This window comes from Lissotriton vulgaris, chromosome 2_1 (genome assembly GCF_964263255.1).
Source record: "Lissotriton vulgaris chromosome 2_1, aLisVul1.2, whole genome shotgun sequence".
NCBI classification, from domain to species: Eukaryota; Metazoa; Chordata; class Amphibia; order Caudata; family Salamandridae; genus Lissotriton; species Lissotriton vulgaris.
Window position 1 is genome coordinate 422,210,128 of NC_141687.1, and position 19,212 is coordinate 422,229,339.

General features: G+C 41.7%; 1 protein-coding gene across 2 annotated transcripts in view; it reads right to left on the reverse strand.

The window, feature by feature from the left end:
- Positions 1 to 19,212, reverse strand: part of ADAM23 (ADAM metallopeptidase domain 23) — a 711,121-nt gene that overhangs the window by 39,814 nt on the left and 652,095 nt on the right. For both annotated transcript variants that reach the window (XM_086955318.1, XM_086955319.1), the window contains exon 24: positions 16,644 to 16,755. In XM_086955318.1, coding sequence (XP_086811444.1) covers positions 16,644 to 16,755 — 112 coding nt within the window. The remainder of the gene's footprint in view (positions 1 to 16,643; positions 16,756 to 19,212) is intronic.

Sequence of the window (19,212 nt, forward strand, 5' to 3'; positions counted from 1 at the left end):
CGGAACTGGCCATTTTCCCAACTTTTAGGAAGTAAGAGGATTTTCACAGAACAGAGAATCCGTGAAAAAAGCATAATTTTACAGAAACAAAAATATAAGTGCAGAGGATATCCAGAGGAAATATTGCATACAACAAACCAGCTAGTTAGATAGCTCAGACCTACTATTAAAACGGAATAAACCCAAGGAAAATCAACATATTTTCGTTTCCAGATATTTAGCTAGCTCTCCAGCGGTCAAAAAGATCATCTTCATCAGGTGGGAACTGTTACAAAATGAACCAGATTCTAACAACATTTTTAGCATGCCTACACCAGATCAAAAAACCTCAGAGAATCACTTTGTAAACCACAGAAAAAAGTCGATATACGGTGGAAAGGAACTAAGAAATTCTTAAATTGCATACATTGCAGCAACGTGATTACAGGAATTAACTCCGAATACAGGAGAAGTTATAAATTGTTGCACACATCGGACTGCAACACTAAGAATGTGATTTACAGCATCAACTATCCTTGCATTATTATGGCATATGTAGGAAAAACAGAAAGGAAATTTACGATACGATACGAATCATGGAGCATAAAAGCACAATACGAACACAAAATAAAACTTCAAGTTTGGCTTTTCACTGGCAGGAAGGACGACATTCAATCTTACAAAAACGGTTTCAAATGATTGAGATGATTAAACACAAACCAAGCAGAGACATTTCTAGAATCTTATTTGACGAGAAATATATTGGATTGAACATCTGGATATATTATCAGCGAAAGGTCTTAATGAAAAAATTGACATGATCTGCTTTCTATGACACAAACCAAAGATCCTGAGCCTCACTGAAATCGTTTGTACATGCACCAACAGCATGTATCATCTTTGATATAGAATCAAATCACTGATATACAGGGTTACTATTTTTTTCAAGAAACAGCTGTGAAAGTTCTGTATAATAGTATGAGAAATATTTGAACACTTGAAATATAATAGGAACACTATGAAATACAAAATCATGTGTTGGATACTTCTTTGTTTCTATTCCCTCTACTAATAACACGTTGCACCTTAACTTTGTCACTTCAGACAGTATGGTGGTGGGTTTACAACAGATATACTATCTGGGTAGAGTCTTACTGATGATTAAATAATCATGTACTGTCACAAATGTGGATTTAGCACAATGTTGTTTAAAGATCAAGCAACATCAGAGAATATGGTGGTGAGGAACATAGATCATTTATTGTGGTCATTGACACACCAATGTTCATGGAATGGATTTCTAGTTGTTACATTCAATTCTAATTTGATTTGGTTGTACCGTACGACTGCAACATGAGGATTAGGACATTGCAATATGTAATTGGTTAGGGAGAGGTTCAGCGTCGATGTTGCTGTTCTGATATAGAACTAATACTAATTTAGCTGCTTTGTAAATCTCACAACATTGGCTGTGAGGGTTTTTAATCTTGGGTTGTTTTCGCTACTGTTATTGTTTTTGTATTGCATTGGGATTTGTGGTATCAAGAAGTCCTATCGCAGAATAATACATTTCAATATGGCGATTATTGTGGGTGAGTTTAGAACGTCTGATAGTAGTCTGACATTGATAGTATTTACTCACCAAGCAGGTGTTCGCATTTATGGGCCGATTAGGATGGCGGACGGATCGCCATGGCCATACAGGCGGTGGCAATCCGTGCCGATCCTTCACCTATTTCCCCCTGCCATATTACAATGCCGGGGGGACCGCAGCGGACGGAAAGACCGCCCGCCGCTATTCCGCTGCGGTCGCCTTGCGACCGTGGCGGAAAAGGTCTAAGGTCTAATATGGTGGCGGTGTCTATCAGACACCGCCAGCCATATTAGGATGGGCTTTGGGGAATGCCTTGGCATACGGTCTTTGCTTTGGGGGCCCGTTGCGGGCCCCCAGGGTGGAGAGGGGGTGGAGGGTGCACATGGGGGGTATCTACGGTACCCCCCTGCGTTTCAAAGTACAGCATGGCAGGCACCGCGCATTGCCTGTCATGTTGTGCTTTGAAACGCACAACATGCATTTTTAGCATTGCAGCGGACGGTGCTTTCAGCACCGCCCGCCGCAATGTTAAAGATGCGGGATGCACCCACCTCTGTGGCGGGTGCATCCTAATTCGGCGCACAGAACCTCCGCCATTATTGAGGACGGTCCCTTGCCACGACAGGATGGTGGACGGACAATGTCCGTCCGCCATGCTAATAGCCCCTATAATTGGGATCGATCGAGGGAAGACAAGCACGTTGTTGGCTGCATTTCAAGCAGCGAGACAAGAGAAGGTATGCGTTATGAAAAAAGGTGAATTATGAAGGTTTATTTGTTAACGATGATTAGGTTCTGCATATATTTGGTGTCATGTCCACAGGTGATGCCGACACTGAGGAAGAAAGTTCACAGAAATGACTTACTTTGATTCTAACAGCAGGAAGATTGAAGTAAGAGTAGTAGATTACTAAGAATATTTGCATAGCAGGAATAACATGTAGTATTTAGTATTTTTAAATGTGCTTCGGTTGTCTTGTTGCAGTTGTCCTTAAGAGAGTCACACATGTTAATCGTGGTCTCACGCAGCAACCAGAGAGAATGTAATGGGCAGGGAACAACACAGAGTAGTGCCACTATGAGACGTTATCCAGCATATGAGGTGTTTTTAGATTTCACAAAATATAATAGCATCGAGAACGAACACTACATTCATCAGTGTTTGATGTATTGATTTCCATGAGCACAACAGCATGACAAATAGTAGCACAAGAACAAAAGTAAAGGGTTCTGGACCTTTTATCTTTCTTTTTCACACTGGAAGAAATGCATGGTGTGTGAGTAACTAATAAACCAAATGAGCATGCAAGAATAATGGTAAAACACACCACCAGGACTGAACACTTAGAAATCACTAGTTTATGTCACTGTCTTGAATTGAAGATCAAACCTTGTACATCATTTTTCGGTTATATTTTCTTTGTCAGAATTAACCCTGAAGAAGGAACCAAGTCCCAAAATGCATTGGGCATGAAAATTAAGATGGTTTCACTGTGATCATGTATACATTTTCTGCACCCAAAGAATATTGTAATGTGGCAATAATATTATGTATATTCATGAATGCTAATGAATTACAAAAAGTAGAATCATGGAAAATATAAGAATAAATAATGGCAATGAATAGGATGATATTCAAGTAATTGGTTTAATGTTGTAAAACATCCTAGTGTACAGTCTTCACTGCATTCCGGTTTAATTACTTGATTGTACAATTGATTTTTACTTATGTATGTTTGACATACGTTTCAGTGAAGCACCATTAATCAAAACATTTAAAATTGCTGAAAATTGCTGAAAATACAATAATCAGGAGTGCACCTCACACCCCCACGAATTTCCACAGGACTTTCAAAGTTCTCATTGTTCTACCATTTTCACTAGTTTACTGGCCTTTGAGGAGAGACGTCAAATGACATTGTAATATCATTTCTCTTTGCTCAGTGACCTTTCAGAGAACCTTTTCTCTTTCCTTCTACTTTTTTTAAGCTGAAGAGGAACGCACCTACAAAGTCTCATGAAGATAATGACAACTATTAACTGCCTACTCTGTCTTCCCTTATCATCGCTGTAAGTAACTAACACACTGGTGTCATTGAGAGCCTCCCCTGCTTTTTTATTGGGAGTCCAGAAGCTCAACAATGACTCAGGAAAGGTTGTAACATTCTGGTAACATTCAAAGGCTTTGATGCTCTCATTCAAGTCTCCCAGTTTTACTAGGAAGCTCTACTGTAAGCTACATGCAAAACATGACATGCACCATTACTCTTGATGAGATGTCCTCTACTTATGAGGTATTGCCAATTGACCATGGTTGTAAGGCTGCGAGTACGTTACAGGGCCCCAAGCTACAGAAATGGCAGTTGAGGTAGAAACTGGGAGATGGTCAGTAGAAACATTGTCCGGATCTCTTCAGGGGACCTAGAAGTGACATGTCATTAGGGGGTTTCACCCTTCAGTATTTACGCTCCCCAGTTGCTGGACCCCACAGGTAGGCTGTCAAGTGCTATTAGCACTGTCCACATACCTTGGCATATAAGGGATAATAAGTGGGTAATACAAGTGGATATGCCCTCCTTAATTTTAAAAACCTCCACAGTCACTATTTTGGGATCATTGGGGATGTGGAAGTACAGCAATCAAGCCCTTTCAGATGTTTTTAAAAAACATTTTACATATATATATCCAAACACAGGAACCTGATTGTTGCCTCTATCATTTTACAATGTAATGGGACAACAAATATTCATACCTCTAATATACAGTGCATCAGAAAGGAAAATTTAAGGAGATATTCAGGAACATCCCTTATCCCAGGTGCTCTGTGGGGGAAATAACTGAAGCATAACTTACTCTCAAAATAAAAACAAATTTAGATATATTTAGCAACTTGTGACAGATACTTCCAAAAGGTAGACTGGATGCAGAACATGACCCCAGGGCATCGTGGACAATGCCTGGCCATGAAAAACAGTCTGAGGGCCAGGCATCCGGGCACAGATTATTGCCTCACCCTGCAACACAGGCCCTAATGACCTATGCAATCATTTCTTAGGGCATGGGCTGACCATACAAGTCCAGTACAAGAGCCACTGTATAAGGTCTGTGGCCATGCTGCAAGTTTAGTGTGCAGATATAATGAAGAGCCTGGCCTAATGCCACGACCAAAGGCCATAACCATAGCCTAGGACCTCATGTGCAAGGCCAAAGGTTATGTGAAGAGAGTTCTGTGACAGAAAGACTGAGTGCAGGCCATGCTCAGATTTGTTCCATGATAAGCTGAGGTCAATTTTTCAGCTTTATGGAACACCTAAATATATCATTAAAAATATTTATAGGAAGAAGAAATTAGAGTGCTTTACTCAAAATTACTTATGTTCTGTAACACTCTTTTCTGGTGCATACTCATACCACTGCTCCAACGCTCTGCATGGTGGTGTAGTACAACCCTGTTTTGGATCCTCACAATCTTGAAAGTGATGGAGCTGGAAAAATTAATGATTACAGTGTGCTGAATACTAATTTGAGAATTCTAATATGAGAATAAGGGTAGGCAGCATTTTTAATTCTGCTGGAAGAATTGACAAAATGTAGTAATTCTGTGTTACTCTTGTAACGCGGAATTAATTACAAATTCTGCCACTCCGCTGATGGAATTAATTACTCAGTGGTAAATCTTCACAGCATCTAATTCTGTTTTGTAATCATTCACATTGTTGGGCTTAAACATTGAATTTGATCATGTTATTCAATGTTGTGCCACAGTATTCTAGATAGTAATTGGATGGTACACACATGGCTAGGGTATTCTAGAAGGACATCTTGGCTTTTGGTAAAGGCAAGATGGAACATGATAATAATGTGAAATGTATATTGTCTAAGATCTGACAATCGAAGGAAGCAAGTGTAAATTTGGTGAATCTCAAGTGGAATATTTAGGTGTTCAGTCACAAATAAGTCAAGTTGTTGCCATTGTACATGCACCAGTGCCAACATGCACAGAACAACTAAAGTATAGTCATTTTTAGGATTGACAGAATTATACACAAGGTTTGTTGATCATTATGTGACCAAGGTGGAACCACTAAGAGGACCGCTGAAGAAAAATGTAAAGTTTGTATGGTCTCACAAACAGTCTACATATTTCACTTTAGTTAAAGATGAAATGATGAGCGCTACTTGCTTCAAACTATTTGTAATAGACGCTGACTCTCTGGTTGCTGTAGATGCTAGTGGGTATGGTGTTGGTGCCTTCTTATAACAAAAGAAGTGTGAGGAAAAATGGATTGTAGCTTATTTTCCCACATGATCAAACTGGTGGAAACAAATTACTCAGTTATTGTCAGGTGGAAAGTAAACATTTCAGAATGTATGTTTGAAGAAAGAAATTGGAACTGATCGCAAACCATTAGTTAATATATTAAACCCTGAAGGTAGAAGTGAATTATTATCCAGGCTAGCATGCTTAGCCTCCAAATTACACATGCATTATTATGAAATTGAATACGTTCCTGGGAGAAACAATATGAAAGCTGATGGCTTGTCCCGACTCCCCTTAAAGGATAATGTAGGACAGGATTATGAGAATTTGGACTGGTGGCTTTCGCATACTGCGATGTAGTGCAAAGTGTAGACAAGTTAAAGGGAGTTGAATTAAATAAGGAAGTATGCATGCAAGAAACTGAAAAGGACATTGAGTTAAAAACCATTAGGGAAATATAACCACTCGCTGGCCCAATGAAAAAATTATGAAAAGGGTTCTTAATGTGTATTGGAAAGTAAAGGATGGGTTGTATTACAAAATTACATTATTTTAAGGGGGGATAAAATTGTTTCTTCCATGTTCCGAATGATCATTGGAGTTTGTCATGCAGGACATGGTAGTATTTTTAACATGAAGAAAAAAGCGAAATAATTTTTTTTGTGACCAGGCATTGATGGTATGATCAATCACTGGGCAACATTGCATAGCAATTGTTGCCATAGTGATAAAACAGCGAAACCTTGCAGAGGACCACTGAAGTCAATTGAATTACCCGATAGACTTTGGCATAAGATTGCTATTGATTTTATGTGGTCATTTTATATGCTACCTTCTAGAGAATTTTCTAAATTTCATTGATTGGTTATTATTGTAAGTGTCCTGAGGTGCGTATGGCAACATTACTATCAATGTTGACATTGAATCTTTTTTGTGGTGAAGGAATTCCTGAATGGCTGGTTTCCATCTGGCAAAATGCAAAAGCTTCTGAAAAGTTGTGAAATGAGACACATGAATGTGGCATAATACCATCCTTTTGCTAGTGATCAAGTTAAGAGTTTTAGCAGGGTAATGAAAACAATCTGTTGGCACATAAGTCAGATTTACCTAAGAAAAATCGTTACAAGCAGTGGTACAATCACAGAGAATAACTTCTAATTCAGTGACTAGAAAAATAGCTTTTAAGTTATTAAGAGGAAGGAAGCACACCACTAAGTTGGTTCCGTAGGGGTTGGTGAAAAGACACCAAAAGAAATTTAGTGTCAGAATGGACGCTGAAAATGAGGAAAGAGCTGCATCCTACCAGGCAGTAACAGGGAAAGCAAACACAACAAAATGACAAACTGAGTCCTAAAATCTATCAAACACCCCAGTCATCTTTTTGTGTTGCAATAGTGAGAACGGTATGCCCAGACGTGGGTCCAGTGCTCACTATGCCACTGGATTTAAGCTAGTCTGGCTGATGAGGGGTGATACTCAAAAACCGGTCCCAGGATGCTTGTTTTTCAGTACAGGGAGGACCTGGCCTGGCAGTTCAGGCTGTACTGTTCCCATGGGAATCAGGGTGAAGATCGATTTGCATAGGCTGGGTGGCATGGTACAAAGGAACAATGGATTTAACCCACATCTGAGACTGGGGGTGAATGTTTAGCAATGTTTAGCATTCGAGCCATCATCTTTTTGTGTGCAGTAAGAAGGGAAAGACACAATTTCAAGTCACCCTGTTGTGAAGGTGGGAGAATATGTGAGGGTCAGGAAGCCGAGAGTTGTAGAAAAAGGCATTACCTTATTGTTCAGAACAACAGAAGGTGATTGCAGTTTTAAGATGTGCAGTCAGATTGGAATATGGCAGGATTTGGAATTTATGTAGCGTTTCATTATGTCATGGTACTTACGTTGGTACACACCTAAGTAAGGAAGGTTGTGAGGGTTTAAGTGGATATATCTCAGCTGATGAAATATGTGGTGGCATGAGTGGCATGAGTGGCCTGAATGTTGAGTCCAGGGGCATTCTCTTGTTGAACCAAGCATGTTGACAGCAACAGAATGTGTGTGTGTTGTAGTGTTCGTGTGAAAAACTGCCTTCATGTTTGGACAGCTACGATGTTGGTTGCTGGTTCCTATGTTTATTTTTACCATGCTTATTCATCCATCATTACTGTAATTTCGGCAATTTTAACTCCATTAGATTAGTAGAAAAAAATATTATTTATAAAAAGAGGAAAGTGCAGTGTGGTAAATGCATTTGTGTGTTTATAATGTCAGATAGATGGAATGAAATGAAATGAAAACAGGATTTATAAAGCGCATGGCTGCCCGTGAGCGTCCCAGCGCTAGTGAGAGAGGTAGTAGAGGGGAGGTAGGGAGTTATGCGAAAAGCCAAGTTTTCAGGAGCTTTCGAAAAGTGAGAAGGTTAGGTTCGGCGCGCATAGTGAGGGGCAGCGAATTCCACAGCTTGGGGGCGTTGTAGGAGAAAAGGCGACCCCTTGTACGGGCCTTTTTAATCCTAGGTATGTTGGCCAGATGTAAGTGTGCTGAACGTAGATTTCTGGGGACTTCATGGCGTCTAATCAGATTTTTTAGGATGTGGGGCCCCTTGCCATGAAGGATTTTGTGGGCAGTGCAGAGGGATTTGAAGTGCACTCGCTCCTGAATGGGCAGCCAGTGGAGCAGTCTAAGGGCCGATTTTGCAGAGCTCCTACTGTTAGTACCTGTTAGAAGCCTGGCTGCAGAGTTTTGTACAACCTGTAGTTTGGCAATGACTAACTTGGGGGCACCAAGATACAGAGCATTGCCATAATCCAGTCTGGATAGTAGAAGGCTCTGGATGAGGAGCTTCCTGGAGTCTTGGGGGAGCAGGGGAAGAATTTTACGAGTGGTCCTAAGGATACCGTAGCAGGCCCATGCTGACTTCCTGGCTTGGGTAATGAACGTCAGATCCTGGTCGAGCCACATACCCAGGATCTTGATGGATTGTTTTGGGGCCGGGAAGGCCCCATGCAAGGAGGCCACAGAGTCTTTGGAATGAAGTGGGATTGGTTGCCCAATACCAGTACCTCAGTTTTGTCACTGCTGAGTTTAACCCCTTCCGTGCGGCCGCGATTTTCCCCGTGTGCTGCAACCGGCAGAACACGGGCGGGCCATGACGAACCCCAGCCGTCATCAGCACACGAGCACTGTAGTGCATGACGGCTGGGGTTCGTCACCAGCATGGAAGGGGTTAAGATGGGAACAATCCATCCAATTTGAGATATCTTGGAGGCAGGAGTAAATGTTATCAGGGGGACGATTGAGCTGGCTGAGAGAAACCACAAGCTGGTGGGTATCGTCAGCGTACGTCACAAGTTTGACCCCATGGGGGGTGACTATTTTCTCCTGGGGGGACATATAAACATTAAAAAGGGTGGGGCTCAGGGAAGAGCCCTGGGGAACCCCACAATTTACAGGGGTGGCACGGGATTTAGAGGTTCCCTCAAGGACTTGAAAGGAGCGATTGTGGAGAAAAGATTTCAGCCAAGACAGTGCATACCCCGAGATTTCCAGTTCCCTGAGCCGGTGAATCAGAGTGGTGTGATTCACTGTGTCGAAGGCTGCGCTCAGATCCAGGAGGATCACTGCCACTGATCCTCCTGAATCAAGGATCTTTTTAGCCTCCTCCACAACCGCAATCATAGCGGTTTCCGTGCCATGGCCCGGGCGAAAAGCCGTCTGGGACGGGTATAGGAGTCCACTAGTTTCCAGGTAGGCTGAAAGGTCTGGTTGACGAGTTTTTCAGCAGTTTTGCTGACTATGGCCAGTAAAGAGATGGGGCGGTAATTAGACAGTTCAGCAGGGTCAAGGTGCCTTTTTTTAGAAGGGGTTTTACTATGGCCTTTTCCAACCAGGGGGCAAGATACCTTGTAGTAAGGAGGAGTGAATGAGTTTGACCAGCGGAGGCAGGATGGTAGGGGCAACTAATTTTAAAATATTGGGTGGGGCTGGGTCAAGTGGAGAGCCACTTTTGATGGAGAGAAAGATGGGGAGAAGAGTCTCCTCTGTGGTAGGAGAAAAGGAGTTTAGCAGGGACTATTTTGTTGCTGTGTGCTAAAGGGGAGTTCTGGCGGGATTTCTCCTATGGGGGGCGGGGAGGGATTTTAGAATGTTTTGGATTTTCGTGTTCAGCGAACTCATTGCAGTGATCGCCGAGGGGATCTACAGGATGGGGGAGGATCTGGAATTTTTAAAAGCTTGTTTACTATGCAGAAAATTTCCTTGGACGAACTAGAGGAGGTTCTGATTTATCCTCACAGAAAGCGGCTTGAGTAGTTTTAAGGGCCTTTTTATAGGTTAGAATTGATTGGCTGTATTCTCTCTTTTTTTTGGGGGGGGGGGCGAATTCTTTCCTCCAGGCTCTTTCATTTTTTTTGCAGAGTTCTTTTAGCAGACGGAGATCGTTATTGAACCTGGGGGACTTGGGCTTCCCACGAGGGGTATGAACCGAGTGTTTAAGCAGTGCATTCTAAGCTGTGGCAGTTAACTGTAGGAGATGCTCCTGGGAGTCTGTTGCCTATATTTACTGACCTGTTCCTACTATAAAAGAAGAAGTTGGATTAATCATGAATCAGCTTGAGCCTCTACTTAACAACAATAAGTGTGCCCCCTTCAGCAGGATGGAAAGATGCACCTCCAAAATTTGTCCTGGTGTGGAAGGGATAGTGGCAGGGAGGAGAGAAATGACAGGACATTGCCTTTTTGAACAAATCTGTAAGACCCATTTGTTATATGTAATGGGTCGCCAACCTTGCAAAAATGTTGAATCCTTCCCAGTTGCTTGAGTATGAGCCACTAAGGGCAAACTATAGCAGTTTATTGGCTGTTGTAGCAGGGGAGGGGGAGTTGGAACACTGATGCCCCTTATGTCAAGCATCCTATCCACAACTTTGAAAGAACTGGAATGTTTAATGCATCACTGCCTAGGATGCTGTCACTGTCTATATTCCAGCCCCCTCGAATAGACTCTAAACTTCCAAAGCTGATGAAGAAAGTGTTTAGAAGGTGTCAGTATCCCTAAGAAATGTGGTGCAGTTATGCTGTCTGTAAAACATTCCAACAAAGAGTCTGTATTCTCTACAAGGATGCAGCACCTATATAAGGCATATCCATTGCTGGAGAATGCTGCAGATTTCATCCATGCGTATCTTAAAAGGACCACATTGGTCCCAACACCCTGCTTAGGCAATTTGTGACGTCCAGACCTGTGTGTAAATTTGTCTGCATCTTAACCATCATATATTGTCTGGGCCAAGGAGCCCCTGTTGTCTTCCAGGACCACCAGCAAGATCTCACTATCTATGTGCCAAATGGCATGTGCGAGCAGACAAACTGCATTCACAGACAACAGTTCAAGAAGAAATTGTGCACTTAGTAAAGCATCAATTCTCTTGGATTTCGTATCCAGAGGTATGATTGCAATTTAGTTTAGATTATTTCTACTGGTTGAGGCCTGCACAATAAGGCTCTCTGGAGTGTGGTTTTCACAAAGGTGGAAGAAGTATTCCTTGGAGTGCACAGGTCAAAATTCCCCTTTATCTATAGATCATGTGCCAACTCCTGGAGTCCTTACTGCTCCTAGAACTCAATCTTAATCAGACACTTTTTTCATATGTAGGAGGGCACCGAGTACAATCTATATTGCTTTTTATTTGCCAGTTGATTTTGTAGCTGCAATCACTATTTTTCAATCATATGTACCAAGTTTATCTTTCTTTACTTAAAAGTAAGCCATCAAGCATTGAGTATTCTTTAAAGATCTTTTATTCAATTAAAAAAAACACCCTTTTTCTGGCTTACCCAGCCAATACGTTTCAACACTTATAGGGGCTTCATTAGGGCCTAAAAGGATTTTATACATATATATGGGTCAATATATTGCTTAAAACCATTTTTAAACTGTTATATTATTCAATTTTTTGTTATTTTTCAAAACATTTGTTTACATAAAAACAATTAATAATCAAGAAATGTATATAATAAGTAGAATTGGTGTTTTGCTAAACAAAAGAAATATTGTCAATATAGAATAAAATAGAATAGCAGGGTAGCTATAATCACTTGAATCAAGATACGGAATGGGGCAATATTGCCAGGATCAAGGCTCATAAAGATACAGAACAGTAACAGCTTATACATGCGTGATCTCATAAAATTGAGAAGGACATGTTGTTTTTATATACATTCCCTGATCATAAATTGTTTTTATGTAAAAAATGTTTTGAAAAATAAGAAAATAATGTGTGAACTTTGGCATTCTGTAAATTAAGGTATAAGACATCATAAATATGAGGGGAGTTAACCCAGCCCCATCATCATCATATCTTCAAAATCCTTGGGTGCATCATGCTCTGGCTTAGGATCAAAGAAAGAATCATAAAGATAATGGAGCTTCTACCGGTAGTTGCAACATGATGCAACATTGGTTGGGTTGGGGCCAATGTCAAGTCTGAAATTGGTATAGGCACCAGATTTCCTCTGCCAGCATTGGCATTGGTACTGGCATTTGGGAGGCAGGAACTGGCTTGGATATCGAGGATGGAGTAGAAGTTTCTAACGCCATCAGTTTGGGCCTAGCAACAGGCCCCCATAGGATAGATGGGACAAGGGAGAAATTCCCTGGTGGAAACCTGACTGTAAGTCTTTGTGGTTTTGTGGGGACTGAAGACACACCAGATGTAGCCAAAAATGAGCAATAAGGCCACTTTGGAGGCATTGACCTACTGGGGTCAACATTTGTTTGTGAAATTTAGGGCACATTATGACCAACATGGCTGGAGACCTCGAATGAGTTAAGCTGACACTATGATGCCCTTGCCCCTTTTCCTTGGTGGAGTGGTGGAAAGGGTCAAGCCCCACTTTGCTTAATTATTTTTGCATTCGGACTTGGGCTTCAACTTACCAGAGGACTTCAAAGTTGTTGATAGTAAGAACTTGCCCAGGAGAGGGACGGAGTCCATGTCCTCAAATTGGATTGGTACTTACATGAAGGCTGCTATTTTTTCTTGTGCTCTGCAATATGCAACTTCTCCTCCCATTCTCAGATCACCTTTGAGTGCACTAGGGCACATTTATGACACAAACTAAAGGTGGGTCTTGAGCCCAGATACTAAAAAGACACCTCATGTAGGTCAGTGACCCACATGTGCTTCCTGCAGTCTTGGAACGACTTGAAAACGTATAATTTTCAGTGGAGACATCGTTTTCTAACACAATTTTGGAAATCATTGGATAACTAAAAAAAGGGGGAATGGGACTCTGGATCTGACTTGGAAGGCATAGGAAGAAAGGACTGATGATAAGCACGCAGAAGTGGGGCTTATATGCAACTTTGCTCTGTCACTTCTGGAGCAGTATGGAACCAACGCGGAGCCACAAAACACCATGTTGCAGTACGCAGCAGCCTTACTATAAATAAATCTTCAGAGCCAGTCTAGCGCAACAGGGGATATTCTAAGGTGATGAATTTGCGGTAAGACGTAACCATTAAACAATTAAGAATGTACAGTCATGAGCAGCTCACGGAAAAATTAAGTTTATGTTGTAAACCTTAGCAGGCAAATAAAATTGTTTTTATAATGTCCCTTCATCCGAAGACATTTTAGGAGATTGCCTAGGCTTTATAGATCAAATGCTATTTTAATTATACCTGCTTTTAATAATGTTTTTGCAGTATGTATATAGCACATGAGGGTGGGTGACTGTCATTTCTGGGTTGATTACATATGATATATTGTAAACTCAACAGAGTCTGCAGGAGGGTCAGACCCCTGTCTCTCCTGGGATGACTCCTTATAATATCCCTGTTGTCTTACCAGTGACCTCAGGGACTTCCCATAGCACTACTCTGCTGATTTAAGATTGAACAGGTCCAATAAATCTGAAGCCCTAGGTTTTTCACCTTGTGTAACGGGGTTTGGCTTGATCAAGACTAGAGAACAGTGTGGCACTAGGCAGTTCTATGCCCTGTACTATTAGAGATAAGATAGCACCAAGTAGTCCCATTTGATCTTGATATTGGGAAATAAAAAAATTCTTTACTTCTTTTTGGAATCTCTGAATTTGCCACAACCCAATCCAATGTCATCGATCAAAATCAGAATACACTTCTCCCTTTCAATAACATTATTGTCTGTTTCAGAGGCAGCTAGTAGTTTACAGAAACAGACTACAATGTCAGGCAACACATATAGGATAAATATATTTCTGGTTGGGGACATACTACAGTTTCTTTATTTATTAAGGAAACATCTCTTTATCACTGGCGTGGTTTTGTACTCCTATGGTGATTTAACAAACAGTAAAAGGGCAAAAGGGTCAAATGAGAAAGCATACCCTGACGTTATAGTATTTTAGAAGAGGCGCACACCTTTAAATGCCTGGTAGGATCATGGGTAAAGGTAGACATATCCTTCACTCCACTCTGGACAAGCACCACCAGATCTTAACATGCACTGGGCGGTTGAGAATTCTCATGAGTTCCTTACTAGCAGGACGTGAAAAAATTATAAAGCCCTAAAATACCCAAAATCTTGGTATCTGTACCTCTTGTAGGAAAGTATATTGCCCAAAATCCATGGGTGCGCTGTTGCAGTCTGACCGTAGGAGATATTTCCCTTGCTTGGTGGAAATTCAATATTTGTTGGCCCCATCAATGTGTTCACGAGGCAGTTGACTATCAATATTCAAGGGCCTGATCTACCAAAGAGGTTTACTCATTCATGGCCTGATTCACAAAGGTAAACATACACGTTTGTGTAAGCTTAGTCTTTTTCAGCATTCACAAAACTGCATTTTAATACTTAGGCCTGATTACAATGAGACTCGGAAAGAGCTTTCCGAGTCTCATTGCAGGTTTCACTTTCGACCGCTGCTTTATGATGCAGGCGGTCGAAAGTGAAACTGGCCGGTCATTCCAGCTGGATTCTGATGGGCTAAAAGCCTGCCCACATTCGCTATGGACGGCGTTTTCACTGAAGGGATAATGATGTTGGTTTCCAACAGGCTGTCTGTTATATTCATTGTTGCTTCTGTCTCGTGTGGGGATGGATTGGAACCTGGAAGCACATAGTAGAATCAATGTGGTTCAGGATTCTGGTCATTCCAGCAAGGACGGTTGCTGAGGCAGGAACATTACTACTTGCCTTGTACTACAATGAATCCTCTACAATTCATCTTACCTGGTCTCCTGGACTATTTACCGTACTTTACTGTCCTTGTCCGGCTTTCTGACATGTACAGCCTGTTGGAAAGCGACATTAGGAGCCCCGAGCAGGGCCCCCTCACCCGGCGGCCTCAGGTGGGGGCTGAGGGGGCATGTTAATCCCTGCAGCGTATGGCAGGACCTTGAGGTGTCTACCACGCGGGGCAGGGATGAACTTATTCTCCCATTTCTCTGTGGGAGCTTGTGCTACGGCCGGTGTACGGCTGCAGCACATGCTCCCATAGAGACAATGGAGTACAGTCACATTGTAATGCTGTGGTCGGGACCGCTGACCGAAGGTCGGTCTGTCTCGATCCTGCAATGGTTGCGGGAGGACGTGAGTAAGCCCAACATCATAATCAGGCCCTAAGTGTATGAATGTGGAGAGTCTGCATTCAGGGCAGAGAACTCTGGACATAAAACAACAGTGCTGTCCCTACCTTTGTGAATCAGGCCCATAGTAGCTATGAGGAAATGCTTTGATACAAAAGATTCCACTACATTATGCTAACTTCTCTCTGCCACTGTTGCATTGATTAGTTAGTGCAGAAGGATTATTTGATATGGTTGTGAATGCACAGGGAGAGAGCTTTGTTGTTTTCTAGCCTCATTAGAGTCAGAAGGGTGAATTGTGTAGTAACTAATTTTAATTTTTGTATGAAATGAAATATATTATCTGTTCTGTAAGGGTGACCAGTTAAATTAACAATTATGTGGCTGGCTTGACCACCTAACTTTCTTTCCAAATATTAAATCAGTCCTGTAGCAGAGGCTGGGTTATAACTCTCTACCAATAAAATTCTCTGCTTCTTTGGTATATGAGACAAAAAAAAATAGCAAATCACATTGAAAATTCATATGGCATTTGTGGAAAACATTTGGTCTGGTCTATTGGAATTAAATACAAACAAGCTATTGGCGTATCTTTGGCCATATGGACATTGTCAACTTGCTGCCCCTTACTCAAGAAACAGACCCCACTAATATGAATGAATAACAAATGAAACAACTCACTAAAAGATTCCCCAAACCAGTGAATCTAATGAAAAGTACTACGCTACGAGGCTCTGAGTATGACACTAATCTAGCAAGATGAAAACCTAGTAACCATGGCTACTGGATGAGGTTTAGGCGTCTGCTTGTTTGGACAATGAAATATATGTATTCAGCAACACAATAGGAAGTACAACTGAAATCAACAAACACGATTAGAAATCCAAGAACAACTGGGAAAGCAACTTGGAATGTCTTCACAGCAGTTTATTATGTGCCCAAAACCCAATATGCTGCCACATTGATCGAGTGGAGACCACTAGAAACTGGTCAATCACATTATTCACCAGGGAGCAGCAGGGCTCTTGAAACTTGCAGCTAATGTGAAAGACTGGAACCATTGTTCAAACAAGGATTTGGCCATAAATTACACATTTAGAACCAATGCACTATGCGCTGCTTTGCAAGGCCTTAAACAGGAGTGTTCCCTTCCATTATTTGGTCTCTCTACCCAGCATAGCTCTTCTGGCACTAGCTTAAGACAACCTAACCATGCAGTGGATCATAAATAAAATCACACAAACCCTTGGGTCCCTCATCTTTCTTGTTTTTAATTTCCTTCTTAGGGTCATAGATACTGCAGTCAGTTCCTGCCCAGGTCGAGCTGCAAATGCATGTGGCTTCATTGCTACAAACCTGCAGATAGAAGAAGGACACGTGTTTTAGATTTTGTTTTAAAAAAAGAAACATATTTCCAAACTAAGTCCGAGCATTCTGGCATTAACTTCTGCTGATCATCAGCAACATTATGTGAAGTATATTTAAAGTGAGATCACATGTGCTGAAGCCTACATACTGCAGCAGCTTACACAGCCCTGGTAAAGAGATGAGAGAAACCAGCATAGTATTGACACACCTGTTCTCTCTGAAGGTCAGATGAAGACTGCCCATTCAGTCTTTCGCACATTTCTGCTGGGCTGCAAGCTAAGCTGTTACCGATAAGGATATATAGACCATCATGATCCACACTAGAAAGGTCCTGCAGCCCTCTTGTACTCACAACTCTCAGTGTCTGCAACCAACTATGTAGCATGCATACACCCAATACAGTTCCATAACAAAGATCTTGTTTTCTTGGCCAGAACTATAGTCAACCTGTAGAATGGCACAACACATATCTGCATGAATAATGTGGTTGATCTATGCAGGAGGCCAGAGTCTGTCAGAAATGGCAAATGATGCAAAGGTTGATGTCTATGTCTGCAGCAGCAAACTAAGCCGCTGACACTTGGAATGATTGTCGGTCAACAAGCCTTACAGATCCAAAATGCATTCAACAGCAGTCTCAAAACCTATTGTACCCAAGGCGCTTGTGAGTAGAAGGAATAGGAGGGGGGAGGGACAAAAGCAAATATCAATACATCAATCATTTAGGATTTATTAAGTGTGGCTAATCACCCCTTAGGGTATCCAGGCTCTTGCAGGTCCCGGAGGCTTATATGAACAGCTAGGTCTTTAGGGCCATTTGGAATTCAGGAATTATAGTGATGCTCTGGAGTTGCTTGGGGAGGTTGTTTCTAGTATTTGCTGTGATGTGAGTGAATGAGTGTCCTCCACTCTGCTTCTGTGGGTGCAGGGAGTACGGGCAAGGGAGAGGGAGGTGGAGCATAGTCTTCTCAATGGTTGTTGTATGTTCTGGTGCTGGTTAATGTAGACAGGTCCCTGATTGTGTAGAGCCTTGTGTGCAGGGGCAGCAGCTTGAATTGGCATCTCGTCTCTACAGGGAGCCAGTAGAGTTGCCTGAGGTGAGGTGTGATGGGGGTTTACCAGGGAAGGGCGATGATGATTCTGGCTGCGGTATTTTATATGGTCAGAAATCACTGCACTAGGTGCTCATTGATTCCTATGTAGATGGCGTTGCCATAGTCCAATTGGCTGGTGATGAGGGCCTGTGTCACGGTCTATCTAGTGTGTAGGAGTAGTTACTTGAGGATCTTATGTTGCATGAACAGAGTGAGGAAGCAGGCAGATGAGATGCTGTTGGTCTGTGATTTCATGGTGAGATTGCTGCCAATGAAGATTCCGAGGTTTCTGGTATGGTGGGAGGGAGTGGGTGTGCTGCTCTTGCCAAATATTGAATTTGAGCTTGGAAACTTGATGACAATTATTATTTTTAAACACATTTTAATGGGTTATTCTTCATAGAAAATCAGTGATGACCTTATAGAGCCATGAAAGCCTGCCACTATATTCTAGAACAACATTTGTAGTTTTTCATCATCAAATAGTTAATTTCAAAAAAACATTTTCCTAAAAATTACATTACACATAAAGTCAATTATACAACACAATTCCAGTTAACAATATACATTATAAATTAATAAGGCTTCCTGTTATCACATAAAGAAGATACAACTCTGAGTAGTCAATAATACAGGATAGACAATGAAAGCAAATAGAAATATTCCAGTACCTTTATATAATGTGCAGATTTCGACTCCCTGAACACTAGCAAGTACTTTCCTCACTGCAACTTCTCATCAGCGAAATTGACATCAGGACTCTTGAGACACAGTGCACAATCACTGCACTTGTATCACTGCCAAGAATTCTAAAAACCTTCAAATATCTTGTGGGGCCAATTGGGGAAAAATCCTGCAACTCTAATGCTTCAGTCAGGTTTCGCCTGGTGGAGGGATTAGGGGATGTTCAGAATTAATTGGCATCTGCAGGGGTGTCAGGGAAGGTTGTATCCTTGCACACTTCCTTTTCACTCTCTATATCAACCAACTCCCTCTCCAACAAGAGGAAGTTGGTTTCAACGTGCAGGGACATGCCTCAAATTGGACAGTGCCCCATACCAGCTGTTTTGTGTGCAGATGATGCTATCCTTATGGACAGCCCCCCAGTGAACCACATCACATCTTAGACCAGTTCTCAGCCTTTATGGAAGGGTTGGTCCTGAAACTAAATATAAGTAAAACCTTTGTAATGTGCTGTAGCTCAAAACATATTGTCAAACCTACATTTTACTTGAACTCCAAGCCTATTGAAGACACAAGTGATTTTAGCTACCTCCGTGTGTCCTTCAATGTTAAAGGGTGCTGGTACCCACAGCAGGAGATCAGAAATAGCCAGTTGGCCACGAGTATA